The 18780-nt window shown below is 36.5% G+C and overlaps 1 protein-coding gene across 1 annotated transcript in view; it reads left to right on the top strand.

Moving 5' to 3' along the window:
• Window positions 1–18780, top strand: part of LRP1B (LDL receptor related protein 1B) — a 1375759-nt gene that overhangs the window by 819826 nt on the left and 537153 nt on the right. Inside the window, exons 28-31 of the mRNA XM_006028602.1 lie at window positions 10–141; window positions 1516–1743; window positions 3916–4090; window positions 4616–4710. Coding sequence (XP_006028664.1) covers window positions 10–141; window positions 1516–1743; window positions 3916–4090; window positions 4616–4710 — 630 coding nt within the window. The remainder of the gene's footprint in view (window positions 1–9; window positions 142–1515; window positions 1744–3915; window positions 4091–4615; window positions 4711–18780) is intronic.

Here is an 18780-nt window from a genome sequence, read left to right as displayed (position 1 = left end):
TAATTGCAGCTCCCAATCCTTGTGCTGCCAATGGTGGCAGGGGTCCATGCTCTCACATGTGTCTGATCAATCACAATAGAAGTGCTGCCTGTGCATGTCCTCATCTCATGAAACTGTCTATAGACAAGAAAACATGTTATGGTAAGTTTCTTCCCCCCATTCTGGGGGCCAAATTGCATAGAAGAATTTAATCCAGACAGAGTACATTTATAATCTTCAAACAAGGTTTTATAGATTCATAGATTGTAAGGCCAGAAGGGACCTTGGAAGATCATCGGTTCCAGCCCCCTGCACCAAGCAGGAAAGATAACTGGGGGTCAGGTGACTCCAGCAAGGTGACCGTCTAATATCTTGTAGTGATATTTTCAAAAGTATACCCACTGTTTAAAACCAGTGTTATTCAAATGTAAGCAGTATGTGGAAATTCGATATGTATTACCTTATTCATTTTTTTTCCTATGACTTATGTGTGTGATATATTAGTAGAGCTTATCTCTACAGAACAGGAAGATTTGTAAGGTACAACATCAGAAAAGTATGATGCAGGTAACCTACATGACAAAAAAGCACTTAATAGCTTTAATCTTACCTGTTCTTCTTATAAAGCCATCTTAGCATAGTATTTTGGCATTAAGAACTAAGATGAAGTAAAAATAAAATATGCAGTCTTGCAGATTATATGTATATAATTATAAGCAACACTCTTAAGCTATAATAGCCCCAGAAATGTCAAACATCTTTGTCCATTATTTATAAAACTTTGTAGTTCATACTTTTTTTATAATGTCTAACAGAGTCTCAGAAATCTCTGGAAAAATATTTCCCTGTATCAAAATATGTTAAAGAAAACAAAAGTCATCTCTGTAGTTAATACACTGACAGACTTCCCTAAAGTATCGTATGTGTTTCGAAGACAGAAGTGTCTTCTGTATTACCCTTGATCTATTTACATATAATACACCAACAAATTGCATTTGTAAATAGATTCAGCTGAACAATGGATCCCTCATTTGTGGCCTCCCCATTTTTGTTTCAACTATTTTTAATCAATTCATACATTGAACGATGACTTTTAATTACTTCTACTTGTAATGCTTTAGAGCCATAGTTGTTATTGTTGTTGCATTTTCCTCCTGAGATTTCTCATACCATTTAATATTACAAAGGAAAAGTAGAACTAGAGAATTAGATTAAATAATGTTTTGGAAGTAATAGTTTTAAAATACTGTGTTCAGTTGGATGGTATTTTTGTTCTTCAACGTCTTGCAAGACTGTATTGTTATAATATATTTGGAAAAGCTTTATATATGTCTAAACTAATACATAAAACTGATTCTATGGCTGTTACAAAATTTATTTTTCTAGGGTAGCTTGCTTATATGTTGTGTTAAGTAAATAGATTTGTTATAGGCATAACTGTCATTGATATCAACTTCATTTTTTTAAGGTAATAACTAGGGGATATCTTTGAACTCAGTTAACTCTGATTATGAAAAATCCCTTTTTTTGGTACAGAAATGAAAAAATTTCTTCTTTATGCAAGACGTTCAGAAATAAGAGGTGTGGATATAGAAAACCCATACTTCAACTTCATCACAGCCTTCACTGTCCCTGACATTGATGATGTAACTGTCATAGACTTTGATGCAGCAGAGGAACGTTTATATTGGACTGATGTAAAAACACAAACCATCAAGCGTGCTTTTATTAATGGGACTGGTTTAGAAACTGTTATATCAAGAGGTAAATAGCATGTTATCTATATAAGTATAGTAATCATTTATGCAAAAAAAAGAAAAGATGTAGATATATTAAGTATGGAATCGGTGCATTTGTCCAGTTTTCTTGTTACATATACTTGACATTGACTGTGGATAATTAGTGCTGAGTAATAATCTCTCTTAATTTTAATTAATAAATTAATTTCAGTTAGACATTGGTTTTACTTCTCAGATGAATAAAATAGTTATGCTTTCAAATATAATTTGCCATGATATCTAATTCTCACTGAAGGTTTAAATACATCTCAATAGCAAAAGAAATAATTCATTTTTAGAAAGGAAAGATAAAAACCATAAGAAAACAGAAGTAGTCTGCTGAAGATAGCTTAACAAGAAATTTGTTTTCTATGCTTATCTCTAGCATTGCATATTTATCTCTGTTGACTTTGGTCTAGTTCGATTGTCCTGTCTCAGGTGTAGTAATCTAGGTTTAGTGGCTCTATTGTGCCTTGGAAGACTTAAAATTTTAACCACAGACAAAATTGGATTTTTGTTGAGGAGTAGCAAGTTATTTGACATTAACCATGTGGGTGTAGATGGAGGGAAGGACTAAACATGTAGTGTTTCTTCTGTGCCTCAAGACATTGGGCTCAGCAGGATCTGTTGGGGAGGTCCCTGAGCTTAGTTGTGATACTAGTGCCCTGCATTGGTTTTTTATCTCTCAAGTAATGTTAGAAGGTGACTTTTTTTCTCCATTTTGAGGTACTGGAATCCAAGAAGAACTTTATTTTGCTCTGGAAAGGGACTAATAAGTAGATTTGCAGAATCCATTGTGTGGCAACCATTACATAAAACTTGGACATCTCCAAAGATTACAATAATACTATTTTCAGAATTAATAGCTGATTTTAGATAGATTTGCTTTAGTAGTAATGTCAGCTTTTGCATCATCTTTGGCACTAAGAAACACTCTGCTGACACTGTGGCTGTTAGGAACACTCCTTACTATGAAAGAAGCTGTGTTTGCTATGAGATCTGGAGTCTCTGCACTACCAGTGCTCACATATAATAACATGTTATCCCCTCTGTTGGATTCAGTTGTGGGTATGGTGTCAATGCCTGTATTGAAAGCCTTTTGGGACTTTTGCCCTCAAAGTCAACGAAGCACCTGCTTGAAGTCATGACAAGAACTAATTAAAGAAATGTGTATATCTGAATGCTGAATCCTCAGAAGTTATGTTTATATCCAAAGACAAAAAGACAACAGGAAATGATTTTTGCCCTGAAGGATCAGGCTGACTTTTCTGCCCTAGTATTCTTTTGGGAATCAGTTACCCAACTGATCTGTTCACTATCATTAGTCTGCTATCTTTGGCTTCTCAATCCCTGGGAGGAATCAAATCAGGACTTGCAATACAAAGGCCACCACTGTATTTCAGATCCATGTCAGAGACAAGTTCTACAGCACTAGGGAAACTGCATCTACCTGCCGGTGCCATTGGTGCTATTGAGACCTCTGCATTGGAATCAATTTCAAAGCTCTTTTTAATGTGATTACATGTTGAATAATAACATTACATCTGGACCTTTTTGTGTCAGAGCCATCAAGATTTGTTTTAGACTGTCATGGAGTCCAATTAATCTAGATGGTGTGTTAATGTCAGGATGCCATTTAACATCCTGTATATAAAGTGTTACCTAGCTCACTTCATTAATAATTTTTTGTAGTTTGTTTGTCTGTCTAAAAGCTATGGATCTAATAAGGAAGGGTGAGTTATTCCACCTTGTCTTTGCCAACATACACCTTTTAAATAGCATGCTTATTACAAGTATTTTCCACCAAAATAGGGAAATGTATTGCCATCTATGCAGTCCACATTTGGTTGTTTTCCTTAGACGGTAATTTTTATGTCTGTTTTTACTTCTAAAAGATAGCTGAGGACTCGGTCATTTTTTAGTTCAATTTCAATGTTAATTGTTGCTGCAAGTTTTCTTTTGGCTTAACAATAAAATATTTATGATTATTCATGCTTTAAGTGTCTGATAAATGCAAAAGAATACAATTTTGTATAATTGTTGCTAACACATTAAAGACTAAATTAAATTTTCCCCAACACAGGAAATTATTTACTTGGAGAGCAAATCAAATGAACAACTTAAATTCACTCTTATTTTGATCTTTCACATTTTGCAGATATTCAGAGTATTAGAGGCCTTGCAGTGGACTGGATATCACGCAATTTGTACTGGATTAGTTCAGAGTTTGATGAAACTCAAATTAATGTGGCCCATTTAGATGGGTCTTTGAAAACCTCAATCGTCCATGGAATTGATAAACCCCAGTGTCTTGCTGTTCACCCAGTCAGGGGGTAAAGTATAATTGTTTTTAATTGGTAAAGTATCATTAGGATAAGAAAGAATCCTTATATGTGCTATTGTGTACAGTGCTCATTTAAATATTTAGGACTACAAAGAAAAATCTAGAATATTTGGAAATTAAAAATGTATGTTCTCACCTTTACTAATACAAATAGAGCTTGCCTTGGTCATTAACATGCCTTTTATAGTGGCACGGTAGGAGGACAAAACTGCATGTGTCACTTTATATACGGCTATTTGTGTAAATTTGGAGAAACATTTTAAAAATCAGTCATGAAATTATGCATTCTTCTTTTTTTCCTGCAGAATTGTATGAAAACTTTTAAAAATGTATTTTCTTGATTTAAATATTACAGTCTTCTTAACAAAACTTACTATGATTTAATTTGAGCAGCCATGCATATTGTAATTTTGTCTATACAGTTAATATTATTAACATATTTTCACTACTGACAGATTTAGAACATTATATATATATGAAGACACTTTTTCAATCAATCCTTTCTCTTGTTAAGGAAGCTTTACTGGACTGATGGAAACACAATTAACATGGCAAACATGGATGGGAGCAACAGCAAAATACTCTTTCAGAATCAAAAAGATCCAGTTGGTAAATATTATTTTAAGCTTTTTTTTATTATTTAAGGCATTTCATATTGAAATTGTTTTATTTATTTTACCACTCTTCATTTTACCTTTTGAAGACATTTGGGCTTAATCTAGTTCTCAGTGGAAAACTTATAACTATCCATCATGACAATGTAATAGGGTGAAAGAGAAATTTATTTTCTGGGAGACATATTTATTGACTCAAGAAAGACCTTTGGAGGTCTGAATATGGTATAGCTCATTTTACTCAGTGGGTTGGAGGCCATAGCATGCACTCCTACTTTCTTTTGCAGATGTGTGCAAGAGATAAAGGACGTCTTTCTGATGTCTGTGAACTGATTGATTAGGATTCTGTTTCACCCTGGACTCTCAGGCGTTTTTGCTCAGAACCTTGGCTTTGTGCTGAAAAAAGATTTTGGCTCTTATTTTTTTTAGTTTGTATTGTTTATGGCAAGAGAAAAATACACGTAAATTACTTTTAAAACTTTCACCCTTGAAAACTTTTTAGAGAAGTCCATAATGTGTTTTTCAAAGCAAAATATTTCAGTGTTTGGATTCTTTATTAGTTTTGATTGTTTTATTGGTGTAAGAAATATTAATGCTAATAATAAGAACGAATACCTCTGTAGAATATTAAAATACTGGACAGAAAAGCTCATTTTAATAACTCACTTATAATTGACAAGGCAGACCCATATTCAGTGTATTTGAAGCAGCTGTGTAAGTAATTACTGACTTTTTAGACATTTGGGGAACAAGGTAGATATCTTTATTAATTAGGTCTTAGAATCTATTGTGCAGTGTGACTTATTAGGGATGTGGACATTCCCAACTGACAAGCATCAATTTCTGAGATGTATTCTATTTTGGAGTTGGAAATATACAAGTAGACATTTCTCAATTAGAGTAATATAGAGAAGAATATAATATATTCTCATTGTATTATATTATATTAGTACTTCAAATGCCTTGGTGGCAGAGATTCATAAATAATAACTTTATGGAGACGGATTTTATTGCCTGTTGGTTCTACCTTAATTACGTGATAAGCCTTGTTAGTCTTTATTGCAATTTCCAAAGGCTCAAACGCCAACACAAATAGAAAAGGGAAAAAGTCCCTGCATGTTCAGCACTTATCTGTTATACTCTTATAATTAGTAGAACAAAAACTTCATATGGCTTTTACTATTTGTTTTGTTTCATGCTTGATAATAAGCTAAGGAGTGTAATTTGACTATGTAATATCCTTTGATTAGTATTTTTTAGAACATTTCTTAAATAAAGTATTTTGTTTTCCCAAAATCATGTGGAGTATTTTGAAATCTAAATATGCTTTAAAATTTCATTGGATTAGCATAAAAGACCTAAAAATAAATAAATAAATAGGGGATTCCCCATTTCTGCACAAGCATAAAAGACCTGATAACTCTGTATACACTATATAAAAAAAAAATTATAGCTTTCTTGGGCAATTAATCTTACCATCCTTACTATTAACATGATCATGAATCTAGAATCATTTTTTTTCTGACTAGTTTGGGTTGCTATTGCTTGGCTAGGTCTGTCTGGTATTTGTTACTGCCCTCCCTTCTTTTTGTTTGCTTTTTACCGCCGTTTTGTTTTCTCTGCATGCTCACATTCTAAAAATAAAATATAAGGTAAAGGGAAGGGAACCTCCTTGATCATGCCCTTCAAAGTTTTCTCAGCTTAAATTGATCTATTTAGGGAAATTATCTTTATGAAATGGTTTGTAAATATTTTGTGAGAATTTTTACATTTGCATTCTGTAATAAAATAACCTTAGTTGGGATGCATTTTAGGAGCATTAATTTTTAAGATCTAAGAACACAGTGCCATCTGCATAGCAGCAGATAATCATCCTATAGATAGTGCATACTTAAATTATAAGGTCATGTTTAAGCCATTTTGGGAAACTTTATTAAAAAGTCTGATCATTATTGCTATAATTAACCTATAATTTTTTTTTTACAACTACAATAGATATTTAACAGATTCATCTAGCATGAATAAATTAAGGTTTTATATGTTGTTCAGAGGCACATAAGATCATATTGGTGATTAAGCTATAATTGGATATGCTGTTAGTGTAAGGCTACCACAGCAGGAAATAAGGTACAAGGAAAGAGGGATTGTAAATAAAAGATAAGTACAAGAAGTATTTAAAATTGTAAATAAAAGATAAGTACAAAAAAATAATTGAAATAATATTGTTAAGGTTGCAAGTATGTGAATTTGAAAGCCAGTAAATCTGAAATTCAAGATTACTCTCAGATCTGTTTATGAAATTGCCATGCTGGGGGTACTATCCATGTAGAGGTATAGAGTGAGGAAGTTTTTTAGCATAGTTCCAAAAACACGCTGTTCCACCCTAGAAGCAGAACAGAAATGGTGATTGTCGGCATTTTATAACTCTGGCAGGATATAAAGGGCTGTTCCTGAGCCCAGCAATAGGCACTTAGGGATTATCCCCCAGGAAACACTGAAGTCTTCTTGTGAAAATGGAGGTGTTTGATCTCTTCCAAAAGAGGCCATATTTTTAATAGGGGAAGTACTAAATAATCTTAACACATGGACTGACAGTAAAAAAACAAAATAAAAAGTAAGACTTCTAGGTGATGTTGATAAGGAAATCAGAAAATAGGTGGGAAGAAAGAATCAGGAGTAGCTCATAAAAAAACACAATATATAAATACCAAAGGTAAAATAAAGCATTGTCAAGTTTCTTATGATGTTATAAGTGCTGCAATTGACTATGTACTTCTAATTGAAATGGGCTTTAATTAGCATGGGAAAAATTCTATGTCTCAAAAGTGTGAGACAAGTAAAAGTGCTCTTTGGGAAGGTAAAAGTGTTAGGTTTCATGTGTACTAAATAGGACAATTTAAGAGGAGGTCAGTGGAGCAGAATAACAGCTGATTTGGGAGATGAGATTTGTCAAACATATAAGTAATACAGAAGGCAAGGCAGGACAGCACCTTAGGGCCTAGTTACATGGTATGTTTAGGTGGCTTCTGGAGCTCTTAACCCCTGTATTGGCTGCATGTTAACACCTCTAAGTGTTTTAAAGCACTTTTTCTTGGGTTTAAAGTTATGACACTTCAAGGTAGGATTATCTCTAATCCACTTAATTTTGCTGCTGTTCCATTAAGATATGGACACTCCCTACACCTATTTTGTCCAAGATGAAGTCTGCCAACATCCCAAGATGCATTGACTTCTCCTGACTGAGGCTGAGTGGAGATGCCAGAGCATAGCAGGGCCAGGCAAAGAGCTTCAAACTTTATGGATATTGGGAAGAACAAGTGCCACAGCCCCAGAGTGCCTGGTGGCCATGATACCTCCGACTGCCCTGACCTGTTTGCTGGTCCCACTGGTGGCAGCACAGAATAGGGAGGACAAGCTTCAGAGAAAAAAAAGAATTTGGCCCCTCAGAGCTCAAGCAGTGGTCTGGGTGGCAGCAGAAGGCACCGCAGCTGCTGAGCACTCTGAAGTTGTAGTGCTTGTTCTTCCCAGAGGAAGCAGTGAGACTTGTCTTGCTCCTGATTTATTTATTGACTTTGTCTGCCTAGATTGCAATCAAGGAAAGAATTCAGACATACCAATACATTCAGAGTGCCAGACCATTAACACCCAGATAAACTTTTTTCATTCTTCAACTATAACAATTCTGCTTCCTCCTCTTCCTCAATAGACTAAAAAAGAACCACACAAAATGTGAAGACATTGTCACAAACACAGCACTGCTTTTGCACTAAGAAACATTTTATATAGACTCCTAGTCCTTCCCCTGCTCTCACTAAGCCTCTAGTAGCAAGTCATAGCTGTGCAGGTGAAGGACAGTCGGAGATGATTTTTCACCTTAAGGTTTGACTTCTCCACTAAGTCAATTAACGTTTGTGTGGTTTACAGCATAAGGTGTAACAAAGTCCTAATAGACTTGCTCATTAAGAGAGGCATGAGTTTTCATAGTCTGCAGCCTACTTCATTAGATACTATGATAACACATCTGGAGAAACAGGTGGAACTAGCCAGCAGATTTCAATTTCTTTGTTTTTTTAATACTATTTTAACTCATCTTCCTGGGATATTGAATGTCATTATTTTGTTTCACTCTCAAGTTTCTCCACTATAGTTACTACTAAGGACTAAGACAAAAATAGTCATGGTAATATTAACTTCTGATCCCTACAAGGCACTACTACAAGAAGCACATAATAATAATAATAATAATAATAATAATAAAGTTTACATAAATTTTAAGGTGTAATTTGACTGCAAACTCTAAAGACCATGCTTTGTAACAAAATTTCTGCAATATCTGATTTATCCAGCTTTTATAACAACTCAACGAACCCAGAATCACAAAGCAGCACAGAAATATTTTTTTAGTCTTATCTGTTACTAGTTTATCTAATTTTACCTGTATGGCAGATTGATTGGGTTTATTTTTATTTTGGTTTAAAAGAGAGAGTGAGAGAGCGAGAGAGAGCACTCACTCAGTAATTGACTGGGGTGTATTTGGCAGCTGGGTTCGTCTAAGGGAAAAAATGTGAAAATCTAGAACCATTGGTTCAGAGATGATATCTTTTATGAGACCAACTGAGAAATTGCAAACATGTTTTGCAATTTGGTCTAATAAAAGGTATCATCTCTGAACCAAGAGTTCTAGATTTTTTCAGTAATTGACTAGCTTACATTGCTTGTTCGTCTTTTAATCCATATGTGCAACATACTTGAAATAGAACTGCATCATAATCTTATCAAAATACCCAACTTGCATTTTATGAGTTTGTACTGCTACTGAGTGAATAATTGAAGCCTTCAGGCAGTTTTGGTTGAATAACTTTGTTTCTTTTAAATAGAAATCAGTATTCCAGGCAATCCATTGTAAAACTAAACATTCCCAATTAAGATTTATTGCTCAGTTTCTGAGGTACTAAGTGCTCAGAGCAGTTTACATAACGTTTGGATTTCAATTGACTAATTAAATCTATTTTCATTTTTAAAATACATTTTCCTGGTGTGCAGTTTTATCTCCAAGGCTATAAAATATAAGTGTTATCTGTCAGTTTATTATCTAATACAGATCTTCCCTCTCTAGGTTTGCCACCTTTTTTGAATATTGTATTTTTGTTTTCAGTCAATTATCATCTATGTGCTCAACTGTAAAAAAAAAATAAAATAAAAATGCTAATATGGCAGAATATCAAAAAAGTAATAAAACCATATAAAATGAGATTCAATGTGAGAATTTTAGTTTCAACAAAAAACTTGAATTTTTTGAGTAAGCGTTGTAAAGGTAAATTTGCATGGCATTTCAGAATAGTGAAAGATTGAAAAGAAATAAAATGTGTCATTTTCTAAAATGCTTTCATCTGGACAGAGTTATAATTAAGTTGTTGAAATGCACAGTTGATTTTTCTCACATTATGTTTTAATACTAGATAATAAATGTTTACTGGTGTTTCCTAGCTATTTGATCTCCAGAATGATCTTGGATAATACAGCTGCTACAACATTTGCAAACAATTTCCTCAGTTCGGATTATGGATACATAATGAAATTCAGAATATTTTTTGTTTCCAAAGAAAAACTTTATTTCAGAGATCTTGTAATACATCTCACATCAATCTTTTCCCCCCTAAATTTAGAAACTCAAACATTTCTGCTGTGGATAGAATTTATACAGAGGGAGAAAAAATCACCCCTGACAAAATCACTTTGACCTCCCTGGATATTCTATCACTGGCCTCAGAGTAGCTATTCTTAAAAAAAAAACAACAAAAAAACATTAAAAACCAACTTGAAAATGAAATAGTGGACTAGCTTGTATGATTCTTATGTCCCTCAATAGGATAACTGCTTTGTTTATTCTTTTTAATCTCTTCAACCTACCTTCCCTCTCTCAGCAGTGCTACTTTCTTATTCCCCCCTTTCCATATCCTTTGCATTTAAATGACTTTATTCCTCTCTCTTTAGTCCTCCTGCTCTCTGTGGTTACCTATACATTTACTCCAATGTGTTCTAATTACAATACTGTAGCATTGCCTCAGTGTCACATGTATAAGCCCCTGAGGGGTGACACGTCAACCCTTCTGGCATCCATTAAAATGGAAAGAGTCATTAAAAGAAAGGGCCAATGTCTGGACTGGCAGATAGGAAAAACATTATAGATAGTACAAATCCTTTCTATTTTTTTTCAGAAATAGAGTAGATAAAGCAAGACCAGCACCTGCAAATGACCACAAATCTAAATACCATTTGCCCTAGTAAATCTCTTTCTTAATCCATTTAAAATTCCTGGGCAGCCCCTATGTTTTTAATGGAAGCAGTCACAAACCCTGTCTAGAACACAAGAAGCTAGGACTTAAGAGGCTCACCTGAATCTAAAATGTTTACTAATGAATTAAGCATTATTGCTCAACAAAGTGGCATTATTCATAATCATATTTTACATGGCATCAAATATATACCTATAATTTGCCTGCAAAATCATTATATGGGTGGGGGCAGAGAGCATCACCATCCTTCCTTAATTTTTATTAATTATTTTAGTGGGGTAGTGGATTGTAAGTGATATTTGAAAACTGATAGACTTCTATTACCATACTGCAACAATTTTTTTACTTTAGAAGCCCTATGGCCCATATAACATTTTGTGGAAATTTAATCCCAATTTAATATTAAATTAATTGGTTACATAACTGTATTCCCCTTCAGAAGCCTCCTTTCCTATCTGGGTCCGACGCTCAGGAGACCTACATTCCATCTAATTGTTTCTTTATGTCCAGCAACTTGTATTTCAAAGTTATTTTAAGTTAGTATACATGACAAATAGTGGTAGATTTTTTTCAGTTCTAGTTCTTACAGTATAATTCTGTGATCTGTATTGAATAATGTAGGTATAATTATGTCACAAAGTATAAGGACTTTCCTTATATTAGAAGCCTTTATCACCCCAAATTCTGCCTAGACATGATTTGAAAGTCAATTTCAGAGAGTGAATCTTAGATAAGATGTGCTCCAAAGTTTGCAAATAATTTTCTCACTGGATTTCCTCAACTGGGATCATGAAGCTTGGATGTGGAAAAGTTGCTTCAGGAGCCTAAGGAAAGAATGGATGATAGCTATGTCTTCTTTCACTAAAAGTTTCTAGCCTTTGGCTTTGAGGGTTCCTTCCATCATTTATGTTCTGTTTTCCTAAAACTTAACTGAGAGTATTAGGATGTTATATTGAACAGGAGACAGATTTTTTAATGCACTGTTTCATTTGTAATGTCTTAATGTATTCTACTCTCTTGCGAATGCAATATTAATTAAATTTGTATACAGTTTGTTATGCTGGGATCAGGAGTAGAGATGCCTGAAGCTGTCCTGTGGTCAACTCTGGTGTCTTTGCACCAAGTGGTGAGGGAACAGGTAATAGCTACCTTGAGATGAAAGGAGACATGTAAATTTAAATTGGTGTAATTTACAGAGGTAGTACTTTACCCCTGATTTTACCAGAATAATTTTCCACTGGATTGGGCAAAGTTACCCTAGTTTAGGTCTTTGGGTTATCTATCTCCTACTTTATATGCTAGTGTAATGCTGATTGTGTCTTTATCATGCCTTTAATATAGAATTTATACCATTAATATATTACTTATTTCAAGTCCACAATATACATGTATTAGGATTAGGATTAGGGTAAGAGTCAACAAAGTTTTAGTGTGTTCCTTGCTATATTAATGCTTTATCCTCTCGCCTCCTGCAACCAACCAAAAACAACAACAACAAAAACAAAAACAGTCAAATTTGAGAGGTTCTGAGGACCATCTGATTCTGTCAAATGTCATGTAAAGAGTTCTGCCTACCTTCCTAAAACTTCTTATTGAAAAATGATAATCAAAATTGTAGAATTTTTTTAGGGACTATGCAGCTGATAACAAAAACTACATATTTGAGCCCATTTTTGCCCCCAGCTCATGGAATGCTATATTCTAAACCAGTAATTTTCAACCATGGTGCCATGAGGTGCTACATAATGTTATCAGTATTAGGTGTACAAATATGGTTCACAAAATAAACCTAGAGATTTCATATAGGAATCCACAGAATTAAAAACATTCTGCCCTGTTGTGATCTTTCTGAGTTCTTTGCAACAGAAAAATTGCTCTATTATTTTTTCCATAGATAAAAAATGAATAAAAACTAAGAATTGGTATTTTCTGAGGGGTGCCTCGAGTCTAAGAAGGGGTCCTTGAGTCTAAAAGTTTGAGAACCACAGTCTTACACCATTTAGACAGCATGTGTAATCATAGCCTTTAAGCTTACAAAGCAATGCAATCAAACTGCTCTACATGTGCTAAAGTCAGGTTGTGTGTAGAATAGTGTACCGTTGATTATAACTGATGAAAATATTGAAGGTAGTTTTATATGTAGAATATTAATCCTTAAAAACTTGCATTTGATAAGAACCACTAGAGTATCTTGTGCATTTTGACTTGTACTTTTACCCAGAAAAAAATCTCCCATTGCTTTCTGTTCATTTATTTACACTACAGTAGCAGCATGTCCGAGCATAGACCCTCCTGAGCATGCCTCACTTACCCACTCTGAGCTGCACATTCCAAATTCAGAAATGTGGCAGTGATGCCACTGCGGGGTCATCCCTCTTGAAATTGCTTTTGAGACTTTGTTTTTCAACATGAGTAATAGAAGCATCTCTTCAGATTTGGAACGCAAGATTTGTTTTGGTAGGCAAGGTGTTCTGAGATATGCTTCCACTATCGTACAAACATGCTGTTTCTCTTAACATATTTATTAGTTAACTTACTTGCTTAAAAACTCTGCTCTTATAATTTAAAATCTGTGTAAAAAATGTGGTGTATATTTCTAAATTAGAACTAAATTGAAATCTGATTAATATGCACATTTACATATATTGCCTTTATATTTGTCTGTCTGTGTGTCCATAATGCTTTATTCTCACTCTGACTGGATGTCTTGGCAGCCAATCAGAGTGCCCTACAAAAACAGAGACAGGGGAGCACCACCATGACAGTGGGGACTGAGGGCCCAGCGGGGAGAGGAGCAAGCAGCGAGGCCAGCTCCCCTCTCCTGCTTCTTGGAGGAAGAGGGGGACAACACAGATTGGAGAGGTGCTATAATGGAGGGGAGGGACAACAGGGGAGTCCTTGGATCCAGAGGCTGGTGCCCCCCCCAACAACAGCTGGCAAGGAGGGGAGGCAGCAGGCAGCAGGGGAGGGAGGGGAGCAGGAAAGGGTGTGGGTGTGGGGTGGGCAGTGTCTGCACCCCAGTGCAGCTGCCACCACCACCACTGTTGCAGCCATAGGCCCCAGCCTGAAGTGGCGGAAGGAGGTGGGGAGCGGCCCTGGACCCAGCCCAAAGCGGTGAGGGGGGGAAAGGCTCCGGCCCTGGCCCTGGCCCCGGCCCAAAGTGGCGGAGGGAGGGGGAAATGGCCCACGCCCCAGCCTTAGCCACAGACTGAAGCAGTGTGTATATATATATATATATATGTATGTATGTATGTATGTATGTATATATGTGTGTGTGTGTGTGTATGTGTATTTTTATATATGTGCAAATGCATATAAATGTGTGTGTATGTGTACATGTATATAATATAAACTGTCAACTCAGATATTTATTTCTAGCTCTGTTTTAGATGGTTTCACAACAAGTGGGGAGAACTACTTAATTCAGGGCTTAGAGACCCAGGGTGAATTACAGTATCTCATTGTGGTAGCTGGCAGTTGTCCTTAAAATGGGGAAATCTGAAGAGCTATGAACTCTAACCTTACCTTTGTCATCCCAAGCACTGAGGGCTTATCTACATCACAAGCTGGTTACATCAGTGAACAAAATATCTGTTGTAAAACAAAGCAATTTCTTAGCATGATGCAAATGTCAAGTTACCATGCCAGTTTTATCTCCTTAGAATAAAATCCATAGTAACAATCATGCAGTATCTCTGTGCCCCAAAGTATTTTGGTAGTTTTCCAGTGAATGTATCATGCTGTTTAGCACCCTATCCCTACCTTGTGCTATTTGCTGCTCGCAGGTCACAATGGCTGGATGCTGAAATGCTAGCTTGCAGTTAGGTTCTGTCCATTTGACAACGTGCATGCTCCTGGGCTCACCATGTCAATGAAGCTGTCACGGTTTTTTATAATTCATACCTGGAATTTTGTTTAGTACTGTGGCCTGGTACTTTGTGGTGGTTTCCAACTTAAGATAGGCTGAAGTACTGGATCTTCCTTGACCTATAGAGAAAGGCAAAATACAAGAAGGCCTGAGGTTGATGCATTTGCTGTTATGAAAAATGATTGCTATTCCATGAAGCATTATGCACATTATATTCTTTTATTTCTGGACATACGGACCACTATCTTATGCAGATATGAGCCAGTAAAATTTGAGTTTTAATTCACCTCCTTCTGAGTTACAACTGGTCCCCATTTGCACAAAAGTGGGACTGCAATTAGCAAGAATGTAACAGTCTGCCTGCTAGACACAGCTCCCTGCCCCCTTGTTTCTTAGTTCTTTACCTGGTCTTCTCAGCTGAAGCCCAACCACCATATGCTCAAATTCATTACCCTGCTACTATTTGTTTATTTGCTGGCTATCCATCTTGTGCCAATATAAAGGTCTCTATGGGCATTTTCAAATGTTTTCCTGATGTGGCAATATAAAGGTCTCTATGGGCATTTTCAAATGTGTTCCTGATGTTGCCCCAGGCACTTTTAATTAGCGAGCCATGCTCATTAAAAGTTCCCACATGTCACGTGTATCAGTGGTGCAGCGTGTCCCCATGAGAAAATGGTGGCGATGTGCTTTGAACTAATGCACATGTTTTATATCAAAGCACACCACCGCCATTTTCTCAGCTTGGAGATGTTCTGTGCCGCTGGTGCACGTGACATGCAAGGCTGCCAGAACACACCAATTTATGTGCTCCAGCAGACTCAATTAATGCTCTAGTTTTCCAGCGTGTTGAAGCAGGCTCCCCACATGTGTGTAAGTGCCCTATGTTACCTATTCATGATTTTGCTGGTTCACATGACAAATGATCTACATTTATAAAAAGCATACCACAACACAGAAGAGTACTAAGATGTTGCACATTCTTTAGTTCAATTGGCAAATAAATAGTGCATTTTGATTAAGCAAATGATTGATTCAGTTCATCAGTTCAAGTTTGTCATGAGAACTAATCTTGACAAGCCTTTACTAATATTGATGCAGATCTTGGAAAGGTATTTTATTTTCAGCAAAAATATCGGGAGGACATTTTTTTCAGTACAAATGTACTGAAAAATTGCATTTATGCAATAGGAAAGCTCTAGGTAGGGGCCCAGCAATTTAACAAGGAAGCAACATATTTAACTCCCAGTACACCTCAGCTTCATTGCAGAACAGCACTGATAGCAGAGGGAAATTTGAATATGTCCAAAGGGGATTTCAAATTTCAGATGGAATGAAATTTTAGATACAGAAAGTGCTCTAGCAGAAGTCTCTCAGAGCAAAACAGGGCAGATTCTCTAGGGTCATGAATAGGTGGCATGTTTTTCTATTGGCGCACTGTAAAAATAAACTATTTTGATGAGGAACAGCCAATCACACCTTGCTGGGTTACTTGTAGCTTTGATAACTTTGTACTTCCTTTGCAGTTTAGTCATTTTGATCAAGAACACTTTCATTTTTAAGAATGCCTTTGGAAGTGCAAATGTACACACCAGTCTACGCTCATTAGGCTCTTTTCTTCCCTCACTGCCATCTCCTATACAGTACCTGCAATTTGCTAGTCATTATTACACGCAAATGAATTAAGCCTATGCTGCTCCCTTATTATGAATTGTAATAGTATAGACCAGGAGCTGGCAAAATATGGCTTGTAGGCTGGAAGTCACCTTTGAAGCAATTGGGTCTGGTCTATGGAGCAGAGGTTTTGACCACATTCATCATTAGGGGCTTTGGTGGCATTTAGTGGGAGGCTTCTCCTACACCACAGTTGGCTGCGTGCTTCATCTATGCCATACTGCAGCTGGTTAGCAGAGAAAAGGCCATAGTGTCCTAATGGCCTTGCGTACACACATTGAAATGAGGTGAAAGAATTGTCCCTGATTTGGTCTCCTGATGAAGAAACTTAACCAGAGACATGTTAGCAGGCATTTGAATGCTCATCCCTTGAAGAGCAGAAAGCTTTCAGCGTTAACACTATGAGGCCAAAGGGACACCATACACATGTCAGTATGCTGTACCAACTGCCTTAGTCTGCCCAAGGACAGATGGCAGCAGTGCACTGAGAAAAACTGATGGGCTGACCCTGCCTGCTCAGAGTCAGCCTGTCTCTCTCTGCAGCACAACGTGTGCAGAAGGTGTGTTCTCCTCAGCTGAAGCAGTGAAGTCCAATGAGCAACACACAGCCTCTGTGGGGGAGGGGGAGAATAAGCAAAGCACTTTGGGATGATGGAACATCTCTCCGAAGAAAACATGTACATGCTTTTCTCTCAAATTATAACATTCAGTCTCCCAGCAGAAACTTGCTGGGAGGGATTTAACCTGAGTTATTTTTCTCCTTGAGATAAGTTTTTCTCTGGAGGAAAAATCCTGAACATCTGCACACTTCTGGTTTCTCCTAGCAGAGCAGCAACTCTCCCTGGAGAAACTGAATTGACTCTATGTGGCCACTGTCCACTAGTTTTAGTACTGTGAGAGAAGGTAAATAATGAATGCATTTTTCCTTCCTCCATTCCATTGATAACTTCATAGACATTTCAATTTCCTATTTTACAATCTGAAAAGTCTTAGCCTGTTAAGTTGTTCCTTATACAAAAGCCTCCCTATACTGCTGATCATTGTTGTTGCCCTTCTCTATAACCTTTCCCCCCTCTTGATACCCTTTTTGATGTGGGTGCAGTATTCAAAGCGTAGGCATACCATACATAATGGCATTTTTTGCTTCAATTCCTATCTTAATAATTTCTAACTTTCTATTTAATTCTTTAATTGCTATTGAATTCTGGGCCAATGCTTTCAATGAACTATCAACAATAATTGTAAGATTTTTTTTGGCATACTAACAACTGAGCCAGAGCCCATAACTGTATGCACATTTTGGGGTTTTGTTTTGTTTTTTCCTGTGCATCACATTATACTTATAGATTTATAGATGTTAGGGTCTGAAGGGACCTCAGTAGGTCATCCAGTCTGACCCCCTGCCCTGGGCAAGAAAGAGCTCTGGGATCAGATGATCCCAGCTAGGTGCTTGTCTAGTCTCCTCCTGAAGACTCTCAAGGTAGGGGAGAGCACCACCTCCCTTGGAAGCCTATTCCAGATTCTGGCAACCCTTACTGCGAAAAAGTTCTTTCTAATGTCCAACCTAAATCTTCTGTCTATCAATTTGTGGCCATTGTTCCTAGTTACTCCAGGGGGTGCCCTAGTAAGTAGAGCATCCCATATTCCCTGCTGCCTGTGTTAACATCACAATTACTTATAATAATACTTAGTAAAACACAATCACTAAACATAACACTGTCAAGCTTGATTTTTTTTTTTTTCTTGTACTCAGAAAACTTCATAATGCTTCAGTCATGGTTTTATCCTGTAAAACGCAAGGTCAAAAAGTGGGGGGGCTCAACCCTTTTTTGGTTAGTTTATTCATACACTGTGGCTGGCTTTGCTTGGCCTATAACCAAAATTTGTTTTTCCTTGCACCTTGCAGAGGTTGCTTTTATAGCAGTGTTCATCTCTTAAAGTGGCAGGTGTTTTATGCCACACGTCTCTTTTCTTTCACTATGAGTTTTCCTATTGGAGTATGCTTCCCCTAGTTTTTTGTTAAAAAAGGGTAACTCACAAGGAGGTGGGGGCCAGGATTTTAAGGCACTTTATATTTGCCTCTGCCTGTTCCTCAGGGTGGTTATTATGCAGCATTTTCAGAGCCTACCCTGCTACAGGTAGCTTTACTACACTTAAGAGGGTGGCAGTTTAAGGTCATACCCAGGATTAAACTCTTTACTCTCCTGCTCTGATTTTCTTTACTTCT

This window comes from Alligator sinensis, unplaced genomic scaffold (genome assembly GCF_000455745.1).
Source record: "Alligator sinensis unplaced genomic scaffold, ASM45574v1 scaffold533_1, whole genome shotgun sequence".
NCBI lineage: Eukaryota > Metazoa > Chordata > Crocodylia > Alligatoridae > Alligator > Alligator sinensis.
This window is presented reverse-complemented; position numbering and strand designations above follow the sequence as displayed.